We start from the raw sequence: 20,302 nt of genomic DNA on the forward strand, positions 1-20,302 counted from the left end.
GTGTGTGTATGTGTGCACGCCTGTGTGTGTGCGGACGCACGTGTGTGTGCGCATGTGTGTGCTTGCATGCGAGTGCATGTATGCATGCATGTGTGTGCGCGTGTGCCTGTGTGTGCGTATGTGTCTCACCTTTCTGCAGCGAGCGGACGATGCTCATATACTCTGCACCCAGGTAAAGGAAGCTGTCTGTGCTCTTGGGAATCTGGACCAGTTTGACAGTGGAGTCTTTGAAGAGCAGGTCCTTGGCTTTGTAGTTGGTGGACGAGAAAAGGGAAAATTTCTGTTGCACACACACAGGCACAAACACAACCGGATTAGAACCTGACCACCCATTCCACAACAGAAGCTCTGGTTGAGCTGGCGCAGCCATATGGGGGGAGACATATAGGTGTGGCAGGTGAATGGTACAAGTGTACAGGCCAGTGGTGCAGGTGTAGTGGCCCGGGTGTAAAGAAGGATGGTACAGATGTGACATTGTCAGGTGAGTCGGTTGCACATGACACAGGTGAGCAGCGAGGGTACGACTGATGGACAGCACAGGTGTTTCAGGTGTACAGGTAAGGAGTGTACCATGGCTGTCTGAAGCATTTGCCAGATACGTTCAGCCAGGTCTGCGTCCTTACGGCTGACCACAGCATGGGCGGGCACTCTGGCCAGGTAGCATGTAGCAAAGTCATTGACGCTCTTCCTGGTGCCATCCTTACACAGCAGCTCATATTTTGATTTCTCTGAGTCTACAAACGGGAAGTAGGAAACAGGAGGCGGAGTCAGTTATGCACATGCTGTGACTGGTAGGCCTTGTCTGAAACAGCATGCCTGCCTACTACCGAGTACACAAGTTGTGTACAACTTGTATGCAACTTGTACACTCAATAGTAAGCAAATCAGCTGTTTCAGACACGGCCCTAGCTTCTCTCCAGAAAAGGACATAAAGAAAAAACTGCAAGAGTAACCAAGGGGCCAAGACCAGGCTTAGTGTTTGAAGGTCACTTCCTGGTGTTGTTGAGAGACATTGCTCTCTAGCGCCAGTGTGGTTGGCTCCAGTATAGGTCTGTCAGCCACCAGATTAATTATAAGCCAACAGTACCAATGCGGTCAAAATATGAAGTCAATCATTTTTACATCAACGATAGGTGTTTTTTCTTTGTCTAGTGTCTCCGTATGTGTCAATTCGTTAAGTTATTGTATCATTTTGAGAATATTTGAAAATTTTGTGGACCAATCAGGGACATCTTGCATCGCTGCCTATTCACAGCGTATCACTCGAATGTCTATGGGTAAGGGCACAGTCACTTTGTCCATATTGGGTTTTTTTAAGGTCTATGAGAGTAACGTGAGCATTGACGTCAGCATCAGCACATTTGTCATCAGTTCACACAAGTCTTATTAACACATATTACATGTTTCATATTACACAGCAAGCAAGTGCAAATCGGACCGCCATTAGTGCCAGATTTGGTCCCCTTCTGCTAACAACAGGGCTGTTCGTCATATTCATCCTTCATCCTTCTCTTTTGCATTCTGTTAACACCAGATACCTCATCTTGACTGCTTAGCCACAACTGTACACCAGTGGACTAATTTGCAGTTCGCTGCGCTCTGTCAGGCCAATAAGGCACAATTTGAATTGGTGAATTGGTGATTACCTGGGACTGTCGTATGTTCCACAAAGGCTACATCACCACCACCCTCCACCAGGCACCTGACAAGAGAGAAAAGGATAAGATGTCCGACAACCCATATTTATTTTCTTAAGAGTGACTCCAAACACACAGAAAATTTAACTTTTTTTTTTTTTTATTAAAAAAAACCCAGAATCCATGTATGAAATCACAAATCAAAGCACACTAAAGCAACTCAGGTTAAGCACCTTACTTGGGCGTGCAACAGCAGTGTCCTGCCTGGGAATGAAACCTGCAGCCCCATTCCTTACCCACCCCAAAGCCTAAACTGAACATGCTGGATAGAGCCAATATTGAAATGTCCCTCTCAATGTGGTCCAACACTCACATTAGCTTTTTTCTGTGTATGTCAATGGTTTGAAGACAGGCACAGCACGGACATAGCAGAACTGAAAAATGTACATCAACCACGTTGTTCATGCTGAGAGAAGGCAGTTGTACCGTCCACTTAAAATAAAATTTCTGACTGGTTTTTATGTTCTAACTAGTTTCCCATTTTCTAACTATTTTTCCAAAGAAGGAAATCTCCAACTTTATTTGTGTGATAGTCAGAGACAGAATATTCTCCATAGTCGGTAGTCAGCCACCCCTAATAACTATGACGATTAAAAATTATTTTGTTTGCACACCCTGTGCAATACGGTAAACCAGAGATTTTCATTTCTGACCCTGGCGGGCAGCAGTTTTCTCGGGACCAGGACCAGGGATGAAGATCATGGGGGTAGATAGGGAGAGATCAGAGGAGAAAGCAATGGTAGCCCTGCAGGGGGCGCTGTGGGACTCACTTGAAGGCTCCACTGTAGTCATAGTAGGGATTCCTGTGTGTACGGGAGCAGTCGATCCCGCACAGCTTACACAGGTTCTTGTACTGCTTAGCGTGCATATCGTGGTCAGCTCCCGGAACACAACTTTCAGAGAAGAACTCTGACACGGCTGCAGAGAAAACGGAAAATGCATTTCAGTGTACTGAAACATGCTTAAAAATGCACTGAAACATGACAAAAATACTCTGAAGCATGTTTAAAAACATACTGAAGCATGTTTTAAAATGCCCTGAAACGTTTGAAAATGCACTGAAACATGCTTAGACATGTTAAAACAAGTTTGAAAATGCACTGAAACACACATAGGCATGTTGAAAATGTTTAAAAGCGCACTGAAATATGCCCAGAAATGTACTGTAAGCACATTTAAACACACAGGCAAGGATTTATACACATTCTTGCACACACCGCACTGTGACAATTTTCATCGCACTGGCAAACATGACTTTCACTCCTGTCCTTTTCATCCGCCACCGGTGTTCTCAACACAATAAGGCAAAATCATGGGAATGTCTCCTTGGACCTATTTCACTGCATGGCCTAAAAGAAACTACATGGCCCACAGTGCAGTGCGGCAGATCACCTTTCACAAGACTTTCATCGTCGATTCCACCCCAGGAGATCTGTTTCTGAGCTAGCAGAGTACCGATGGGAATTTTCCAACCAGCAGACTTCCCCAGGCCCGTGTGACATGACTTCTTCCCCTTCAGATCATTGAACCCGAAGTTCGTGCCCGCCTTTGCCACGGCAACAGCGTAGAAGCAGGTGTCAGAGCCTACAGGGGAAGGGGGTGGAGACAACTTAGTGAGTTTTCACCCTGCTTTCTCTCTCTCTCAACCCCACTGTCTGTGTCTTTACCCCGCTCCGTCCGTTTATGCAACATGGAACCTGTAATCACCGACTGAGAGTTCAACAGTATTAGATTAAAGAAACAAATATCATACCATTCATCACAAAGGAACGATTCTCTGTTGAAAAAGATTGCCTCTACACATGAACTCCCCCCTCCTCCCCCTTGCCCCACCACCCCATTAACGGTGCTGCAATCTTTTATATCAGGAATTTTCAACCAGTAGCTCTGGAGTCAAATGTGGGCCACTGTAGTCCTAGCCATTTTATCATTGAGGAAAAAAAAACGAGACAGGGCACACAAGCCCCCTGCTTGAGTTATATCAGCTATGCATCCTCAACCTTATCCAGAAAGGGCCGGTCTGGGTGCAGGAACACACCTGATTCTACTAATCAAGGTCCTTAGCAAAGACTCCAGTGGTTGATTAGTAGAATCAGGTGTGTAACTGCTTGGTTGGAATGAAAGCCTGCACCCACACCGGCCCTTTCTGGATAAGACTGAGGACCCCTGCTCTATGGTGTTTATTTCCATGTATATATAATTTATTGACCTATGATTCAGGATACCAACATAGCTGTAATCTTATCATAACCTTCACCCTTCACTGCCGTGTCGGAAAGCCCCTGGCCTACCTGGGCCGTAGTCCTCGGCGATGATCGGGTGCAGGTCGTAGTTTTCGATTCCAGCATGGTAAATATCACCTCCATCTAGGGTAACAGCATCTGCATCCCTAGCCTGAGAGAGAGAGAGAGAGAGAGAGAGAGAGAGGGGGAGAGAGGGGAGGGGGGGAGAGGGGAGGGGGGGAGAGGGGAGGGGGGGAGAGAGAGAGGGAGGGGGAGAGAGGGGGGGGGAGAGAGAGAGAGAGATGCAAAATGCACGAAGGAATTTTTGTTCCTAAATACATTACTTTCTTCACCAGCACGCACCGTTCTTTTATTTATTTTCACCCGCACAATCGACCATGGGCTTTTTATATGCATTTTGAAAGCCGTACTAAAAACTAAAAACTGTTATGAGCAAAAATGTTTTTAATCATTAGCCAGACGTATATTAACGACAGACGCTTTGAAATTCACATCAATCAGACTTTTCGCCATCGATGCCGGCGATAGAGTGACAGCGCCGTCCACTCACCTTAATGGCTTTTATACAACCATCTGCCCCTTCTTTCTGCACGCACGTCAAAAGGTCCTTCAGTTCATTTTTGCCCGCTAGGTCGTCACATTTCTTCTTCTCTGCTTCAGACTGCGCGCACCATTTCACCGGAGGAGCTGCCAGTGCCGAGGCTGTGGGGGGAAGGCGACCAGACAGCAGCGCCACACCTGACACGGTTATTCTAATGATCGTACTTTTTGCCCCATCATTGCCGTGCACGACTCTTAATTGCAGCGCTAACACTTGGAGAAACAGCGGTCAAACAGTTTCATCGTCATTCTACCCATTGTTCCTCGTCATTTTTTAACGACAAATATGAACATTAATTTGTATAATTCGTAGATTATAAGATGTACCGTTTTATAAGGGAATCGAAGGTTCAGTACTTTACCGAGGCATCCAATGAGGAGCAAAGACACGAGAGCCTTCATGTCTGTGGGATTCTGGCGTTGTTTCTGATTGGAAAAAGTGCAGATTAAAACCATGTCAGCGCCGCCGCGGCTTTTATACCCGACGGGTGGGCTGAGTTTGCTGGATAAAAACTCTGTTTGTTCAAGCTTTCCCAATACCTGGTCCACATATCTGGACGCATAATACAGCGGCAAACACAACCACGTGTGTGCGGGGGCTTGCGAGCCGTTCCTGAAATGGAGGGAATTGTTTCGGGTCAATTTGGTAGGCTACAGGTCGTTTCTTCACGTTGGAATTGCCGCGCAAATCCCCCTGTATGTTAATGGTACGCTAAAGTGTTTAATGTGAGCGGCGATGTAATGACACTGAGTCTCCCCAGTATTTGTGTACATGTCCACAATCAACTTATCAAGGTGCAAAAAGGTGAAAAACAACATCAATACTAATTAAAATGAGCTTGTAGCTCAGATGTTGCTGGTTCTAATGTCGCTTTTCCACCACATGGTACCGGCTCAACTCGACTCGACTTTTTTGGTTTTCCAAAACTCCTGTTCAAATGTCGACTCCAAACTCTGGAATCAAATAACCTTTTTAATTTAAACGAATTTGTAATGAATTAATTCTGATTAGCCCTATCTACGCACTAACCGTGTTCAGTTCCGTTCAGTTGCCTTGGTCTGCTCCAACAATGGAAATTCAAGGCTCGCTCATTGGTTGAATGCCGCGACAGGTCACCGGCGTAAACGCAAGCAATTCATGAGAAGACGACGACTACATTACGACTGTAGGCTATGTTCATTGCAGAGATGGACGATTCCACATTTTTTGGAGTCGATTCCGATTCCGACTCCTTGTAATGGAATTGATGGAATTGATTCTCAATCAATTCCGATTCCAAATGAAAATCAACACAGAAAAATTTAAGTTGTAAAACAAATTTATTAAATTAAAAACTTATTGTAAACGCATGAAAGTCTCATGTCAAGACAGACAGCACTGCTTGAAAAAAACCACCCCCCAACTCTTTTTAATGACACCACTGCATTGATAGAAACAAATGTATTAAATTAAAAATTATACTAAATGGTACAAAACTTAAATACTATACATTAGTACAATAAAAAATGTATTTGTCAACACAAAAATGTAAGTTGTAAAACAAAACAAATGTTTTAAATGAAAATCAATACTAAATGGTACAAAACTTAAATACTATACAATACAATGGTACAATAGTAAAAAATTAAAAAAACGTTCACATATTGGGGAGGGACCTTCGGGTCATGCTGGGTACCACACTACCAATTGTAATGCAGGAAGAGGGACATGCTGACGTTTTTGGGCTTGAGTCTTGACCTTCGTTCTGAGATCAGTTCTCCTGATTTGGAGAAAATCCTTTCGCTGGGGACTGATGTTGCGGGTACACAAAGGTATTTCAAGGTCAGCTTCTGGAGGTGGGGGAATCTGTGGCCTTCAGATTGCCAAAACTGTAGTGGACACATTTTCCTCTCAAGGTTTGGAAGGGCAAAGTACATCTTAACCTCTGTTGTGAAATCCTTGTGTGGATTCTGTTGCGAGACCTAAAAGAACAAACAAATGGATGGACTGCATTTATATAGCACTTTTATCCAAAGCGTTTTACAATTGATGCCTCTCATTCACCAGAGCAGTTAGGGATTAGGTGTCTTGCTCAGGGACACTTTGACACGTCCAGGGCGGGGTTCGAACCGGCAACCCTCCAATTGCCAGACAACCGCTCTTACCTCCTGAGCTATGTCGCCCCAAACAATATATAAATAAATAGAATGCTGTCAATTTCAGCTCCTCTTGCCTTTGATCTCTCAGTCAGTCACTAACTCAGTTACTTGGTGAGTTTCTTAGTCAATCAGTCAGTCACTCACACACAGTGCATTCAGAGTTATTGTTGCATAGCTCCTCACAATCCAGGACATTTTCACTACATACTACTTTAATAAGGCAGCCCACATCATAAAGGACACCAGTCACTGCAAACGCATATTTCTTAATTCTCCTATCTGGCAGATGGTGCAAAACAATAAATGCAATAAGGATCATTATGCACTTTAATACAATTACACAAACTGCAATAGTTACCTGTCATTTTACTGTGCACTTTAATTGCAATAACCGTGCACTAATAGTTACTATATGCTACCTACTGTAATTGTTATTGTTTCTCATGTTTTTTTTTCTGTGGGAGACATGCACGTAAGAATTTCATTGTACATGGCTCACAAACTTACCCGTACATCAAACTCTTTCCAGATGTCGTCTTCTTCTGGCTCAACAACACTTGCCCCTACATTCATAGCCTGAGCACCTCCCTCTCTCACCAACACTGCAAACTCAGCTGAGAAAGATTTTACGGCCTCCTCCTGCATTATTCTCATTACCAAATGCCAGTTTCTTGAAACGTGGGTCGAGAAGAGTTGCAATACCAAGGAAACTAAAAAGCATAGGAAACAAATACAGTGATTTAGTTTGTATAATTGACATAATTTGTTAATATATCCAAGTACTGTATTGCTTTACAACTCTTACCGTGTTTGCTCCACATCTCTTCATAAGAGACTTATTGAGAGCAACTGCAAGTTTGTGGCCAGTGGTTTCAGGTGGATTTCTCTGAATGGCAGTGGCGGTAAACCTTTGCAGGTTCCTTATAAGTACAATTACCTTGGATGCAGTCACATTTTGTTCAGCCGACATCTCTTCTGTGACATTTAAGAAGGGCTTCAGGACCTTGATGTTTACATGAGATAACATTTTGCCTGTGATTACCTTAGTCTTGGACAAATTAAGTTGATTATCAAGATAAGAATGACTTTTATTTTTTAAACTGAAAAAAAATACTAGTACAATGTCTCCTACCTTTGTTGTCTCCTCCATGTCAATCCAGTCATTTTGGAAGATTACTGGGAGGGCTGACCCTTTTTATAACACTTATGCAGTTACAAAGTGCTTTACAAATACATGAACATGTCTATTACAGCTAGGGTAGGTAATTTGATTCTGATTAGGCAAATGTGATTTCAGTGCTAGTTTTGTACTTGGCAGGATTGTTTTGTTTATTTGCTGAACAGGTTACCCTACAGGGTTGGAGTCCTGATCTATGTGGTCACTTCTGGCACTACGATCTTTACTTCACTCTAGTGTGTTTTTCTGCACCTCTGCACTTTGAACTCATGCACTTGTTGTACGTCGCTCTGGACAAGAGCGTCTGCTAAATGCCTGCAATGTAATGTAATGTAATTTGTTACAGGTCAAATTCAGGTGCCTGAATCAACAACTAATCAGGATAGCTCTGTGCAAGGGAGAGAAGGGGCAGAGAGGGGGGTGCATTTTTACTGTTGTTTATTTTCACATTCTTGCTAATTTCTCCAAAGTTGCATACCCTAGCATCACAGGAACACTCAAAAAAAAAAAAAAGGACCTTCAGGGGACTTTATGTAAATTATTCCAGGAGTAAGTATGCTAATGAATGCTCATGATTACCTGTGAACACCCAGTAGTTTTGTTTGCATGTGTCCATTTCAAGTGATGTAGTTAGCGCTCGACGTCATGGAATCGGGAATCGGGAATCGACTCTTTTGGAGTTGACTCTCCATCCCTACTTAATTGCAGCGCTAACACTTGGAGAGACAGTGGTCAAACAGTTGCATCGTCATTCTAACCATTGTTCCTCGTCATTTTTTAACGACAAATGTGAAGAACGTGCATTTGTATAATTCGTACTTTATAAGCTGTACCGGTTCATAAGGGAATCGAAGGTAAAATTATTTAACGAGGCATCCAATGAGGAGCAAAGACACGACAGCCTTCATGTTTATGGGAGTGTGGCGTTGTTTCTGATTGAGAAAAGAGAACATTAAAACCAAGCCAGCGCCGCGGCTTTTATACCTGACGGGTGGGCTGAGTTTGTTCAAGCTTCCCCAATACCCAATTTCCCAAAAACGCGGTTTGTTCAAGCTTTCCCAGTACCGAGAACCAGGGGTGGACAGTTACGAAGTGCATTTACTTGAGTAGTACATTTTTCGAATATCTGTACTTTACTTGAGTATTTATTTTTTGGGAAACGTATGACTTTTACTCCACTACATTTGAAAGACAAATATTGTACTTTTGACTCCACTACATTTCTATGAGGGTTATCGTTACTCGTTACTTTGAAGCATAGCTTGAAGTCAGCAGTTGAATCTTTTTTAATTTTCTAAAATGCGATTGGCCACACGTTCTGTTCCTCACAGGAGAAAAACCAATCACAGTAGCCTACTCCTAATACGCTGTCGGTCAGGTTCAAAGTGCTTAGTTGTTGCACCAGTGATTTAACAGTTCAATTTGAACTTGGCGGCGGTAATGATGGCGACGGCAGAAGATAAGGATGATTCTCCGCCACCAGAGCACCCATGGCCATATCTCAAGTTCATGTTTGAGATTTGTGAAATTCAGAAAGATTCATATTGTTTTAAATGTTTGCTCTGCTTACCGCGCGCGAACTACATCGCTGCATTCAAAAACTCGCCGTCCAACCTGGTAAAGCATGTCGAGGTATGTAAACGTTAGCTAACAGTAGCGCGTTTGCTAATTATGAAGTTGTCTGAGCTTGTAGTGGTTGCAGTTTTTACGCAAGGATTGGTCGGATGAAATTTTATGGAATTTGAGCGAAGGGTACTTTTTAATACTTAAGTATTTTAAAAAGCAAGTACTCCAGTACTTTAACTCAAGTAAAAATTTGACTGAACAGCTTTCACTTGTAGTGGAGTAATATTTGACCAGGGGTTTCTATACTTTGACTCAAGTAATGGAGTTGTGTATTTTGTCCACCACTGCCTGGCACACATAAAAGGACGTCTAATACAGCGGCAAACAAGATCAGGGGTGCGCGAGCAGGGATGGACTGGGAATTAAAAAAATTATTATTTTTTAAAAAAAAGAGTCGTAGCCAGGGTCCAAAACCAAGCAACCCACTCAGCAAGTTACTAGCATCAAGGTAATGCAAGCAATTAACAAAGTCCAATTCAGGACGATCAGAGCAAGCACTACGGACAAAAGCGCTCGAGAGTAGTGCAAGCGATCGGAAAAAAGGGAAACTACTGTAACACCAATGAAATTCCAATTAGACAGTCTGATACAGGAAAATCAGGCACTGCTGAAGGCACACACAGTGCTGTCGGTTATCTAGCGTTTAGATTATGGCCTTAGAGAGGGAAACAGTGAATCGTATGTGGTCTGCCCTCCCCTCCCACAAGCATCAAAGCAGATGTGATTGGGGCAATTTTAAATCAGAAGAGACAAACCAGAAAACACAGGACATCATATTGGGGGTCAGAGACCGTGCATGGCTACGTGCCTAAGTCTGAATGCAATCTGTGACATTTAAGAGAGTGAGTGAAAATCTTAATGTCTATACAGATAATGGTGTTGAGGCCTGATGGTTGAAATCTCCATGTTTAGAACCAGTTCCAGTTTCAAGCGGAAACCAACGTGGTACAATTTTTTGTTATTTGGAAAATATTTTGACTGAAGGTGGAGGTTACAACTGGCTGGCTTTGACAATTATTTGTCAGCAAATATCTTGTTGTAGAAGCAGAGAGAAACTTCCATACTTGTTATCGGTATTCAAGAGCTGAACTGAATTACCTCCTTACATATTCTTGTTTGATCTTGTTAGAAAGAGAGTTAGTTCAGGAATCTTTTGATAATAAAAGCATAGTGCTTAGCCCTGCTTCAATTGTCAAGGTTAAGGTATTAAAGATGTTGTGTTGCATTGGTTTTGGAGAGTTTTTCTATTTTTGTTTTGGTGGTGGTTCCTTGGTTGTGTGTTTTTAGCTGGTTTCCTTTCATCCTGTGGCACTTAATCTGTAAGTGGGTAACACTTTAGCAAGGTCAGGCTTATCTCTCTCTCTCTCTCTCTCTCTTCTGGTATTTCCAAATTAATTGTTTAATGTCTTCTGCTTTGTAATTTAGAAGTAGTGAGCCCGCATTCAGTAAAAAAAAAAAGTATGATTTCAATTCATTAATCTAATTGACTGCTTCGTATTGAATTCAATGATTTAATCTTAAAACCAGATATAGAGCTTGTTTTGACTTGTTGGTTGATTCCACCAGTTTACCATAGACTGAGCTATCGATGAATTCAGCAATTTAATTGATAATTTGCATTTTCAACAATAATTATTAAATGAAATCACATGAATATATTTTATATGTTGGTTAAGTGAGGGGTCCAGCATGCAATATTGCTTGTGCTCAGTATTCATATTGCTGAACAAGGGCATCGTCAGTTGGAACCTCTGGAATCATAAAATAAACATTTTTTTTAGTTAATCCTTGCGTGTCCACCGGTGCAAACAGCAAACTCCAATTCAGGACACACAAATCAAGGACTGTGGACAAGTGTGCCCAAAAGCAGTGTAACGGTCATAGGACGAGCCAAATCCCAATAAGACTATACCAGGCAAGTGCTACAGCACAAAGTCAAAATAACATGAGCAGAGACACGTGAAAATAACATTAGCAAAGTCCGTACCTGGACCAAAAACCAAAAGTCCACCTCCTGCACCAGCCAAAAAATTCAGGTCATAGACTTGCAAGCCTTTAATGACTGGCAAACAAAAAAATCCAGATCAGGGAAAGGATATAGAAAATCTCAGTGGCAAGCAAATTCCAATTTATGAACGGGTAAAAGTGGGACTTAAATGACAAAATCCACATCATGGACAAAATAAGAACTAGCCTGAATTCGCTCATCTGACTGGCTGGTAGAACAGGCACACTGAAAAATTTGTTGCAAAAGTTGAGGTTGTAAGAGGTTGATTTGAGAGCTTGTAATTACCGAGTTGTCTTTGCTCTAGTTGTACCAGTTTGAAACTCTCATTGCACGTATTCTCACATTCATTTTCAGATTTGTGCAGCCATTTGAAGATTTGTTAACCAGCAAGTATGTGGAAGTCCAGGCGAATCCCCAGGAGCACATGGCCTGCCAGACCCAGTTTAATCCTATAAGTTCTAAAAGGAGCATGTTTGTTTGAGATTTTCAAGAAATTGTCCCTAAAGAAAGTCCAAGCCATTTCAACATCTGGAATGAGACTGATCCTGCCCCAATCACAATAGTGCAGGTCGTGTAAAAACGAATGTTCTGAAAAATGTTTAAAATGACATTTTTGGAGAAAATGGGGGTTGGTTTTAGAGATCTTAGTGTTGCGTATAGCTGCAGTGGCACAGTGGTCACTCGGATCATTAACAAAAATACCAGTTGCAATATATTTGTGCGGAACATTTGTCAGGAAAAGATTAATAAGGAGGAGTGCAGTGCTGTAGTTTTAGTAAAGTAAGTGGAGATCATGGTAAAAGTCTAACTTTTCGCGTTTTTTGAAATAAACAGTCGATGAAAATAGAGACAAATGACACCCCTGGCAGTTATCTTGAGCCTTTCAGAAATTGAATATATGAACAGAAAAATATGTAAAAACATGTAAAGCATACCAGAGGTAAACAGGCTAATTATGACTTCCCATTTGTAAAGAAGTGATCACATGTAGGGGTGATCCTAGAAATATTCAAAAAATATTTTGTGGGGGGGGGGGGGGGGCGCAGATAAAACTGGGGGGGGGGGGGGCTTGACATGGGGGCGGGGGTTGTTGATTACAGTCACGATTGTGGTCACAGTGGTGTTCACATCAAGTGTCAATCCATTTGATTAACATTGCTTAAAGTCACTGAGAGTGGTGGGCATCAGCAAGGGCCAATACAATTTTGGGGAGGAAGGAGGGGGGGGGGAGGTGGGCTTGTGTCCCCCAGGGCCGACACCATCCCTTCACCAGTGAACATGTGCCGGCTTCACACATGCAGGTGCACACAAACAGGTGCCACTCACATACAAGTAAGTTCTGTTTCTGTAGAAGGTGGAAAAGCAGTTTATTTTTTTGTTTGTTTTTGTGTGTGTGTGTGTGTGTGTGTGTTTTGTTTGCACATTTTTCTTACAAACTGGAAGCTGAACAAAGTAAAGAACTCCCTGCTCTCATGCGTACAGGTGGTTGGCTGGCCGGCCAACTGCAAGTGTAACAAAGAGACAGGGGTTTGTGAGGGTGTGAGTGATGCTCTTCTACCCCTTCTGCTGGCAGGTGTGGAAAGTGCAGGCCTTCTCCAGTTCTGTGGGGCCGAGAGAAGAGGGGGAGAAAAACATGGCATCAGTTATTGCATGAACAGGGCTATCAGGTTAGGCGTCAGTTATCATACAAACAGGGCTATCAGGTTAGGCGTCAGTTATCATACAAACAGGGCTATCAGGTTAGGCGTCAGTTATCATACAAACAGGGCTATCAGGATACGCGTCAGTTATCATAAAAACAGGGCTATCAGGATAGCCATCAGTTATCATACAAACAGGGCTATCCGGTTAGGCGTCAGTTATCATACAAACAGGGCTATCAGGTTAGGCGTCAGTTATACAAACAGGGCTATCAGGTTAGGCGTCAGTTATCATACAAACAGGTTGGCAGCCAGGTGTCTTTTTTGATGGCGGCCCGGCGCAGGCCAGCGACAGACTGATGGCAGCATTAAGGTAAGGCCCTATAGTTTCTGTGATAACAGAATCACAGACGGAATCGCAGAATTGAGAATTTAAAAAAGCTGTAACACAGATTCCATAGGGCCCTACATTAAGTCAGTGCTAAAAGCTGACTGGAGATTTGAAAATTTAACTACGTAATGTGATTGTTGTTAAAAATAAGTCGTTTTTTTAAAAATGCGTGTTGAATAAATAACTATTTACAGCATAGCATAGTCTTACAAAGAATCTGACAACAATGTACAGACTTGGAATGCTGTGTTTTCAACAACAACAAAAGAAATTAAATAAAAATAAATAATATCAAAGTTTTTGCACTCTACAAAAAAACTTGAAAAAAGTCCTGATTGGCTACTGAATCTTACAACAAGCCTTGGAATGCTGGGCACATTTAAATAGGGATGACAATCGAGAACCGGTTCCAAGTTGTCCCATTCATTGGAATCGTATGCCTCCAAGCTTATCGATTCCGCTTCTTGAAGCCAGCATGTTTTTACGACAGCTACGCATTGCAAAACAATGACGTAACGCCTTGGGGGAGGCACGCACGCAGGCGGCCTCTCTCAGGTGTTTGTTCTGGATGGCAGCTGTCACAACAAATTTGATCCGGGCTGCTAGCCTTGATACATTCTCTTGCAATAAATATTCTAAGACAATTTCTAAGGCAATTGCTCTGGATTAATGGGTTGTTTTCTAGCCTGAAACAAGATCGTATTACGAAATGACTACACATGTCATGTAACGTGCAAGTAGTTGGCTATCTCCCTGGATATGAAGTAAATGTTTTTACCAATAAATAATAATAATACATGCGATTTTATCCAGGGAAATATCTACACAAAAAGACAAAATAAATGTTGTGGTTGCGATTGCCGTCGTAGATGTCAGAAGGAAATGTCACTGACAAAAAAAAGTTTGCTCTCTCTGCAGTGGTTTGGGCTGGAAACGAGCTGTAAGAGCGGGATATGCACAACACTGCCTACTGATTGGCTACTGAATCTTACAACAATGTGCAGCCTTGGAATGCTGGGCGCATTTCAACAACAACAAAATATCTATGTATCTGTGTTACTGACTGTTTGGCTAGCTAGCTAAGTTAGCTAAATGACCACGTTGTCGTGCACATCAATGTCATAAAGCTAACGTTATTAATAAACAAGTGAAGTCGTTATTTCGATGGCGATTAATAAATCATGTAATGTTACAATGTATTGAACGTTACATTCTTGCTACTAGTTTAATGTTACCTACACACTGCTTAAGTTAATATAAACAGAATGTACTTACCGACGAGATGAAGTGATAACACAGTTTGTAACGAGGTTAGTTAGCCTACTAAAGAAATGGTGCCTTGCTAGGTAACGTTAGCTTGAGATAGTTGGGAGCATCAAGTGTTGAACGTCACTCTATGCACAATGAGAGTAAAGAACACTGATCTCTGACCTGTTTTCCTAATATAGTGCACTATAATAGTGCGTTCACGTTTTAACCAACAGATGTCACTCGTGAGCTTTCCAACTGAGCCGACCCACTGTAACTGTAGTTTAGTAAAACTTCTTAAAAATGGATAATTTTTTTTTTTTTTTTTAAATCCCCGATGCTTAGGCCCAGCGGGCCGCCGGGCTTGCAATACACTGGCGGAAACCCTGATGGCTATCAGGTTATGTGTCAGTTATTATGCAAACAAGGCTATCAGGTTATGTGTCAGTTATCAGTTAACTGGATGGTCCAGTGTGGTTTCAGTTACACGCAGGGAAAATGGTCGAGACAAAACCTACCTGACACGCTGGTGGAGCAAGTCTTGAGCGAGGTCACAGCGTCGTAATATTCTTTCCCCAGGAAGTCCTTGAAACTCTGGCCTTTAATCACCTCCTGGAGACACTTGGTGGAGTCTTTAAAGAGGAGGTTACTCCCTTTGGACTGGAACATCTTAAACAAGCCAGTGTTGGAGCCGTTGATTCCGAACAGGCTCTACGGGAGAAGGTACAAAAGACTGTTCAGAAACTAGCTACTTGCAGCTGGGCCTGTGTGTCTGTGTGTGTGTGTGTGTGTGTGTGTGTGTGTGTGTGTGTATGCGTGTGTGTGTGTGAGAATGTGTATTAAAGTTACCTCACAAAACTGTAATACCTGGGCAAATTTCTTAGCTACCAGGATAGGCTGCGAAACACATGCATGTTATGTTAAAGTTTTTTTTTTGTCAAGGTCTGGGGGGCATACTACAAAGCAAGATTATGTGGATAGCAAGCTACACTACATTTACAAAAGTATACTGTATGAACACCTGAACATCACACCTGTATGTACTTAAAGGCATTCCTGGGGGAAGAACTAGGTGCAGATATACTCAGGGGTCTCTTTGCGGGGCAAAATTATTTACACCAACATATTCCGCTGGCTTTCCCCAAGGATACGCTCTATGAAAGATAAAGATTCTCAAAGGAATACAATACATATGCAAGCTCCTTTGACCATATATGTCTATATCCACGTATTCCTTAATCACGGTATAGTGATAAGCCACTGATATCAGTGTATCCTTGAGATTGTGAATACATTTTGGTGTGATTGCTCCGGGCCAGATTTTAAAGATTTTAGTGCTGTATAAAGTTTAAAGTTTTGGAACTCTTGAATGTGCAGTCGTCACTTGAAATAAACTGAAGGACAATCAGAAAGTATGTCGATCTATTTGTTATGAATGGTAATGTAAATAAGGTATTTACACGATTAGCATTTTTTTTCCAATGCTCCTCCCTGGCTTTGTTGGTGGCAACGGTGTTGTTTTAACCATTTTAACTGCTTTATATTCTTTATTTAGTCCTTTTAGTCTTTATTCCTCAGGACAGAATTAAGCTGCTCGAGTACGGTCAACAACAATGCCCCTTTTATGGGAACACGCACAGAGCTCAATTAACAAAGCCCATGTTCACTCAGCATGTTGATAACCGCCTTCACGATACTGGTTACACCCGATTGCGGTTGTAAGGTTTTGTCAAGCCAGCTAATGGAAAGGAACCCTGGTTATGTTAAGCTTCCTTTGTAGTGAACCCCCCAGAATAAACCTCATTTATTAGTCAACATTCTTACGGTATGAATGCTGCGGTTCAGGTGTACTGAATTTTAGGAGCACGGTTTTTTGGTCCTGCCCACCTCCTGGTCCTTCAGGAAAGCCACCACCTGGTCCTGCATCTCGGGCCGGGTCACGACGGTGTGGGCGGGCACTTTGGCCAGGTGACATTTCACGTAGTCAGAAACCGGGGCCGTTGTATTATCACGGCACAGCAGCTCAAAATTAGCAGACTTCAGGGCCGACGCCCAGGAGGGACCGTTTCCTAGGCAGAGATTAGGATGAGATGGTCTGCAGCGCACACACACACACACACACACATAGGCATGCACACACACAAGCGCACACACACACACACACACATACACACAAGCACGCACGCACACACACACACACACACACAAGCACGCACACACACACAAGCACGCACACACACACACACGCACGCACACACACACACACGCACACACATGCACACACACACACACAGGTATGCACACACACACACACAAGCACGCACACACACACGCACACACACACAAGCACGCACACACACACACACACACACATGCACACACACAAGCACGCACACACACACACATGCACACACACACACACACACACACACACAAGCACGCACACACACAAGCACGCACACACACACACATGCACACACACACACACAAGCACGCACACACATGCACATGCACACACACACACACAAGCATGCATACACACAAGCGCACACACACACACACACACGCATGCACACACACACACACACAGGCATGCACACACACACACACACACAAGCATGCATACACACATGCACACACACACACACACAAGCATGCACACACACACACAAGCACGCACACACACACATGCATACACACAAGCGCACACACACACACACACACACACATACGAGTGTGCACATACATGCACAAACACAGGCATGCGCACACACACACATGCAGGTATACGCGCACACACGCATGCATGCACACATGCATGCACACAGATGCATGCTTGTATGCATGCATGGACACACACAGGCATGCACAGTCACGCGCGCACACACACACACACACACGTATACATACACACACAAACACATGTTGTGAAGGATATTTAGCCTATTTAGAGTAGCTTCAGTAAATATCCAGCTGTTTAAATGGATCTGTTTAAAAACATGCAAGCTTTCTTTGTCTTTTCACTGAGGGTGGGTCTGCTAAATATACAAATGGAAATGTTAATACTTTTCTATACAGCTATATACTGTATAGACAGAGTCTATACAGCTCATATATGTTTAGATGGATGACTTCATGCTAGTGCTAAAGACAGTTCTTACCATCACTGTTCTCTCTCACAGTTGTGTGTTTCACAAAGGCAACATCACCACCACCCTCTGCCAGGCACCTTGCAGACAGGGAGAGGGAGGTCAGACACATCATGTGCACACAGAGAGAAACAAAAAACAAATGCATAACACAGACAGTGGAGGACATTACACACACACACCACACACATAGTGCGACTCAAAGTATAATGGGAAAGGAGCTGGTCTTGTAACCTAAAGGTCACAGGTTTGATTCACTGGCAGGACACGGTTGTACCCTTGAGCAAGGTACTTAAGTATATATATTGCTTCAGTGTATATCCAGCTGTATAAATGGATGCGATGTAAATGCTGTGTAAAAACGTTGTGTAAGTCGCTCTGGTTAAGAGTGTGATAAAGGCCGGCAATGTAATGCAACACACGCAAAGTATAAATGTGCCTTACACATCACTGACAGAGGGACCAATACACACACACACACACACAGGGAGGGAAAAACAAAACCAGTCTACTCACGTCACGCATGTGCAGCAACAGAGAAACAACTGATAGCAGAATATAGAGAAAGTGAAGAACTGTGCACATCACACAGAAGAAATAGATGGAGAGAGAGATAGAGACGGAGAGAGAGGAGAAAACAGAGGGAGGGTGAGAGAGATAGAGACAGGGAGGGAGAGAGAGAGAGACAGGGAGAGAGAGGAGAAAAACAGAGAGAGGGTGAGAGAGAGAGAGATAGACACAGGGAGAGAGAGAAACGGAAAGAGAAAGACAGAAAGAGAGAGGATGAAGGTCGTGCAGCCTGTACCTGAACGCTCCGGCATAGCCAAAGTAAAGCTCCTCTGTGCTGGCTCTGCACTTGACGCCTCCCACTTTGTCCTTTCCCTTGCCGACGCACAGTTTGCACAGACTGGACCCCTCGTCGGCCCCAGGGGCACAGCTCTCGCTGAAGAAACTGGCTGTAAAACGAGGGAGCAACGTAGCCCCCAAACGGCGAAAAAACGGTAAGCAGTAGCCCCCTTCTCTCTGTGTTGTCCACTGCAGAGCCCGTGACCACAAACCCAGTGAACTGCATTTCAGGTGGAACGGCTACTCCCAATCAATGAGACAAGGGACAGCCATTCCAGTTTTTATAGCTTTTGTGGTAATGTTCTCACTTTAACATAAATAACATTCATTTAATTACAATATAAAAATATAATTTTAAAAAATGGGAACCTACTCAGTTGTGTGTGTATGTGTACAGGGTTGACAAATGACACCCCTCCAGAGTGCTCCAACGCGCACACACACACACACACACACACACACACAGAACACATTCAGCGTCACGGCTTCAGTGTCACTATAACACTTTGCCAGCACTCTCAGGCCTGTGACCCATGACCCCCAACACTACTCACAGAATTCACAGTCATTTGTGTCCTTGTGGATGAGACCCATGGGGACGTTCCAGCCCGCAGTGCGGCCCATTCCAGTGTGACACGACTTCTTGCCCCTCAGGTCAGCCCAGGAGAAGCCTGTGCCGTTCTTCACCACAGCAACAGCATAGTAAGAGGAGGCGGGGGTATCTCCAGAATTACTACATTTAGCTGTGAATAGAAACAGACAGAGAGACATAAAATTACATTATAAATAATGTGGTTCCAAATGAGGGAATTGGTGGCTGTAGAGATGGTTGGGACAGATAAACCAGCCTATCAGGGGTGGTTCTGAAGGTGGTTCTGACGGCGGTTCTGTGTTTGACCGGTACCTTCATCATACTGCTCCGCCATGACCGGAACCAGGCCACACAACCCCGCAGTGTACAACTCCCCTCCATCCAACGTCATGGCATCTGCCTCTTTACGCTGAGATGAGTGAGAGAAACATAAAGAGAGATAGAAATAGGTAGAGACACACATGAATAAAAAGAGATGAGAGAGAGAGAGAGAAAGAGGGAGAGAGACAGAGACAAAGAAATAAAGAAGGAACAAAAAGAGAGGAAGAGAGAAGCAGCAAGAGAGAAATTTAACTGTCCTTCCCAAAAATTGTTTCTATATCTCTTAACACACCCCCTCCCCCCCCTCCCGGATCTTGTAATGTAAGGCATAATCCCTGACTAGGCGGTCAGCTATTGAGAAATAAAGGCAGCCGCAGAGGGGAGGGGGCTTGCCTCTGTGAAGGCCATTATTTACCCATAGCTGACCGCCTCATGTCACAGCATGCTTGCCTATTCAAGAGCATTGGCTCACGGGGTACTGGAGCAAGATACAAGGCAAGTTGCCACTAGTAGGTCATCGGACTCTCCTTAATACAAATTAGCATAAAATGTAATAACGGACTGTCTCCTGACATCAATGGCATAACACTGTCTACCTGGACCAGACAACACAAAACCGCTGTAT

At 43.3% G+C, this 20,302-nt stretch overlaps 1 protein-coding gene and 1 long non-coding RNA gene across 9 annotated transcripts in view; one reads left to right on the top strand and one right to left on the bottom strand.

Moving 5' to 3' along the window:
* Positions 1-20,302, bottom strand: part of tfa (transferrin-a) — a 78,532-nt gene that overhangs the window by 31,660 nt on the left and 26,570 nt on the right. For all 8 annotated transcript variants that reach the window (XM_035423114.1, XM_035423115.1, XM_035423113.1 and 5 more), the window contains exons 17-22: positions 19,669-19,765; positions 19,319-19,507; positions 18,724-18,874; positions 1,647-1,702; positions 571-734; positions 130-280 (exon numbers count right to left, since the gene is read on the bottom strand). In XM_035423114.1, coding sequence (XP_035279005.1) covers positions 130-280; positions 571-734; positions 1,647-1,702; positions 18,724-18,874; positions 19,319-19,507; positions 19,669-19,765 — 808 coding nt within the window. The remainder of the gene's footprint in view (positions 1-129; positions 281-570; positions 735-1,646; positions 1,703-18,723; positions 18,875-19,318; positions 19,508-19,668; positions 19,766-20,302) is intronic.
* LOC118230258 lies at positions 9,392-12,338 on the top strand. The gene is made up of 2 exons (XR_004765814.1): positions 9,392-9,488; positions 11,845-12,338. It is a non-coding gene; the product is annotated as an uncharacterized LOC118230258 (long non-coding RNA).

This window comes from Anguilla anguilla, chromosome 6, assembly GCF_013347855.1.
Source record: "Anguilla anguilla isolate fAngAng1 chromosome 6, fAngAng1.pri, whole genome shotgun sequence".
Classification (NCBI taxonomy): domain Eukaryota; kingdom Metazoa; phylum Chordata; class Actinopteri; order Anguilliformes; family Anguillidae; genus Anguilla; species Anguilla anguilla.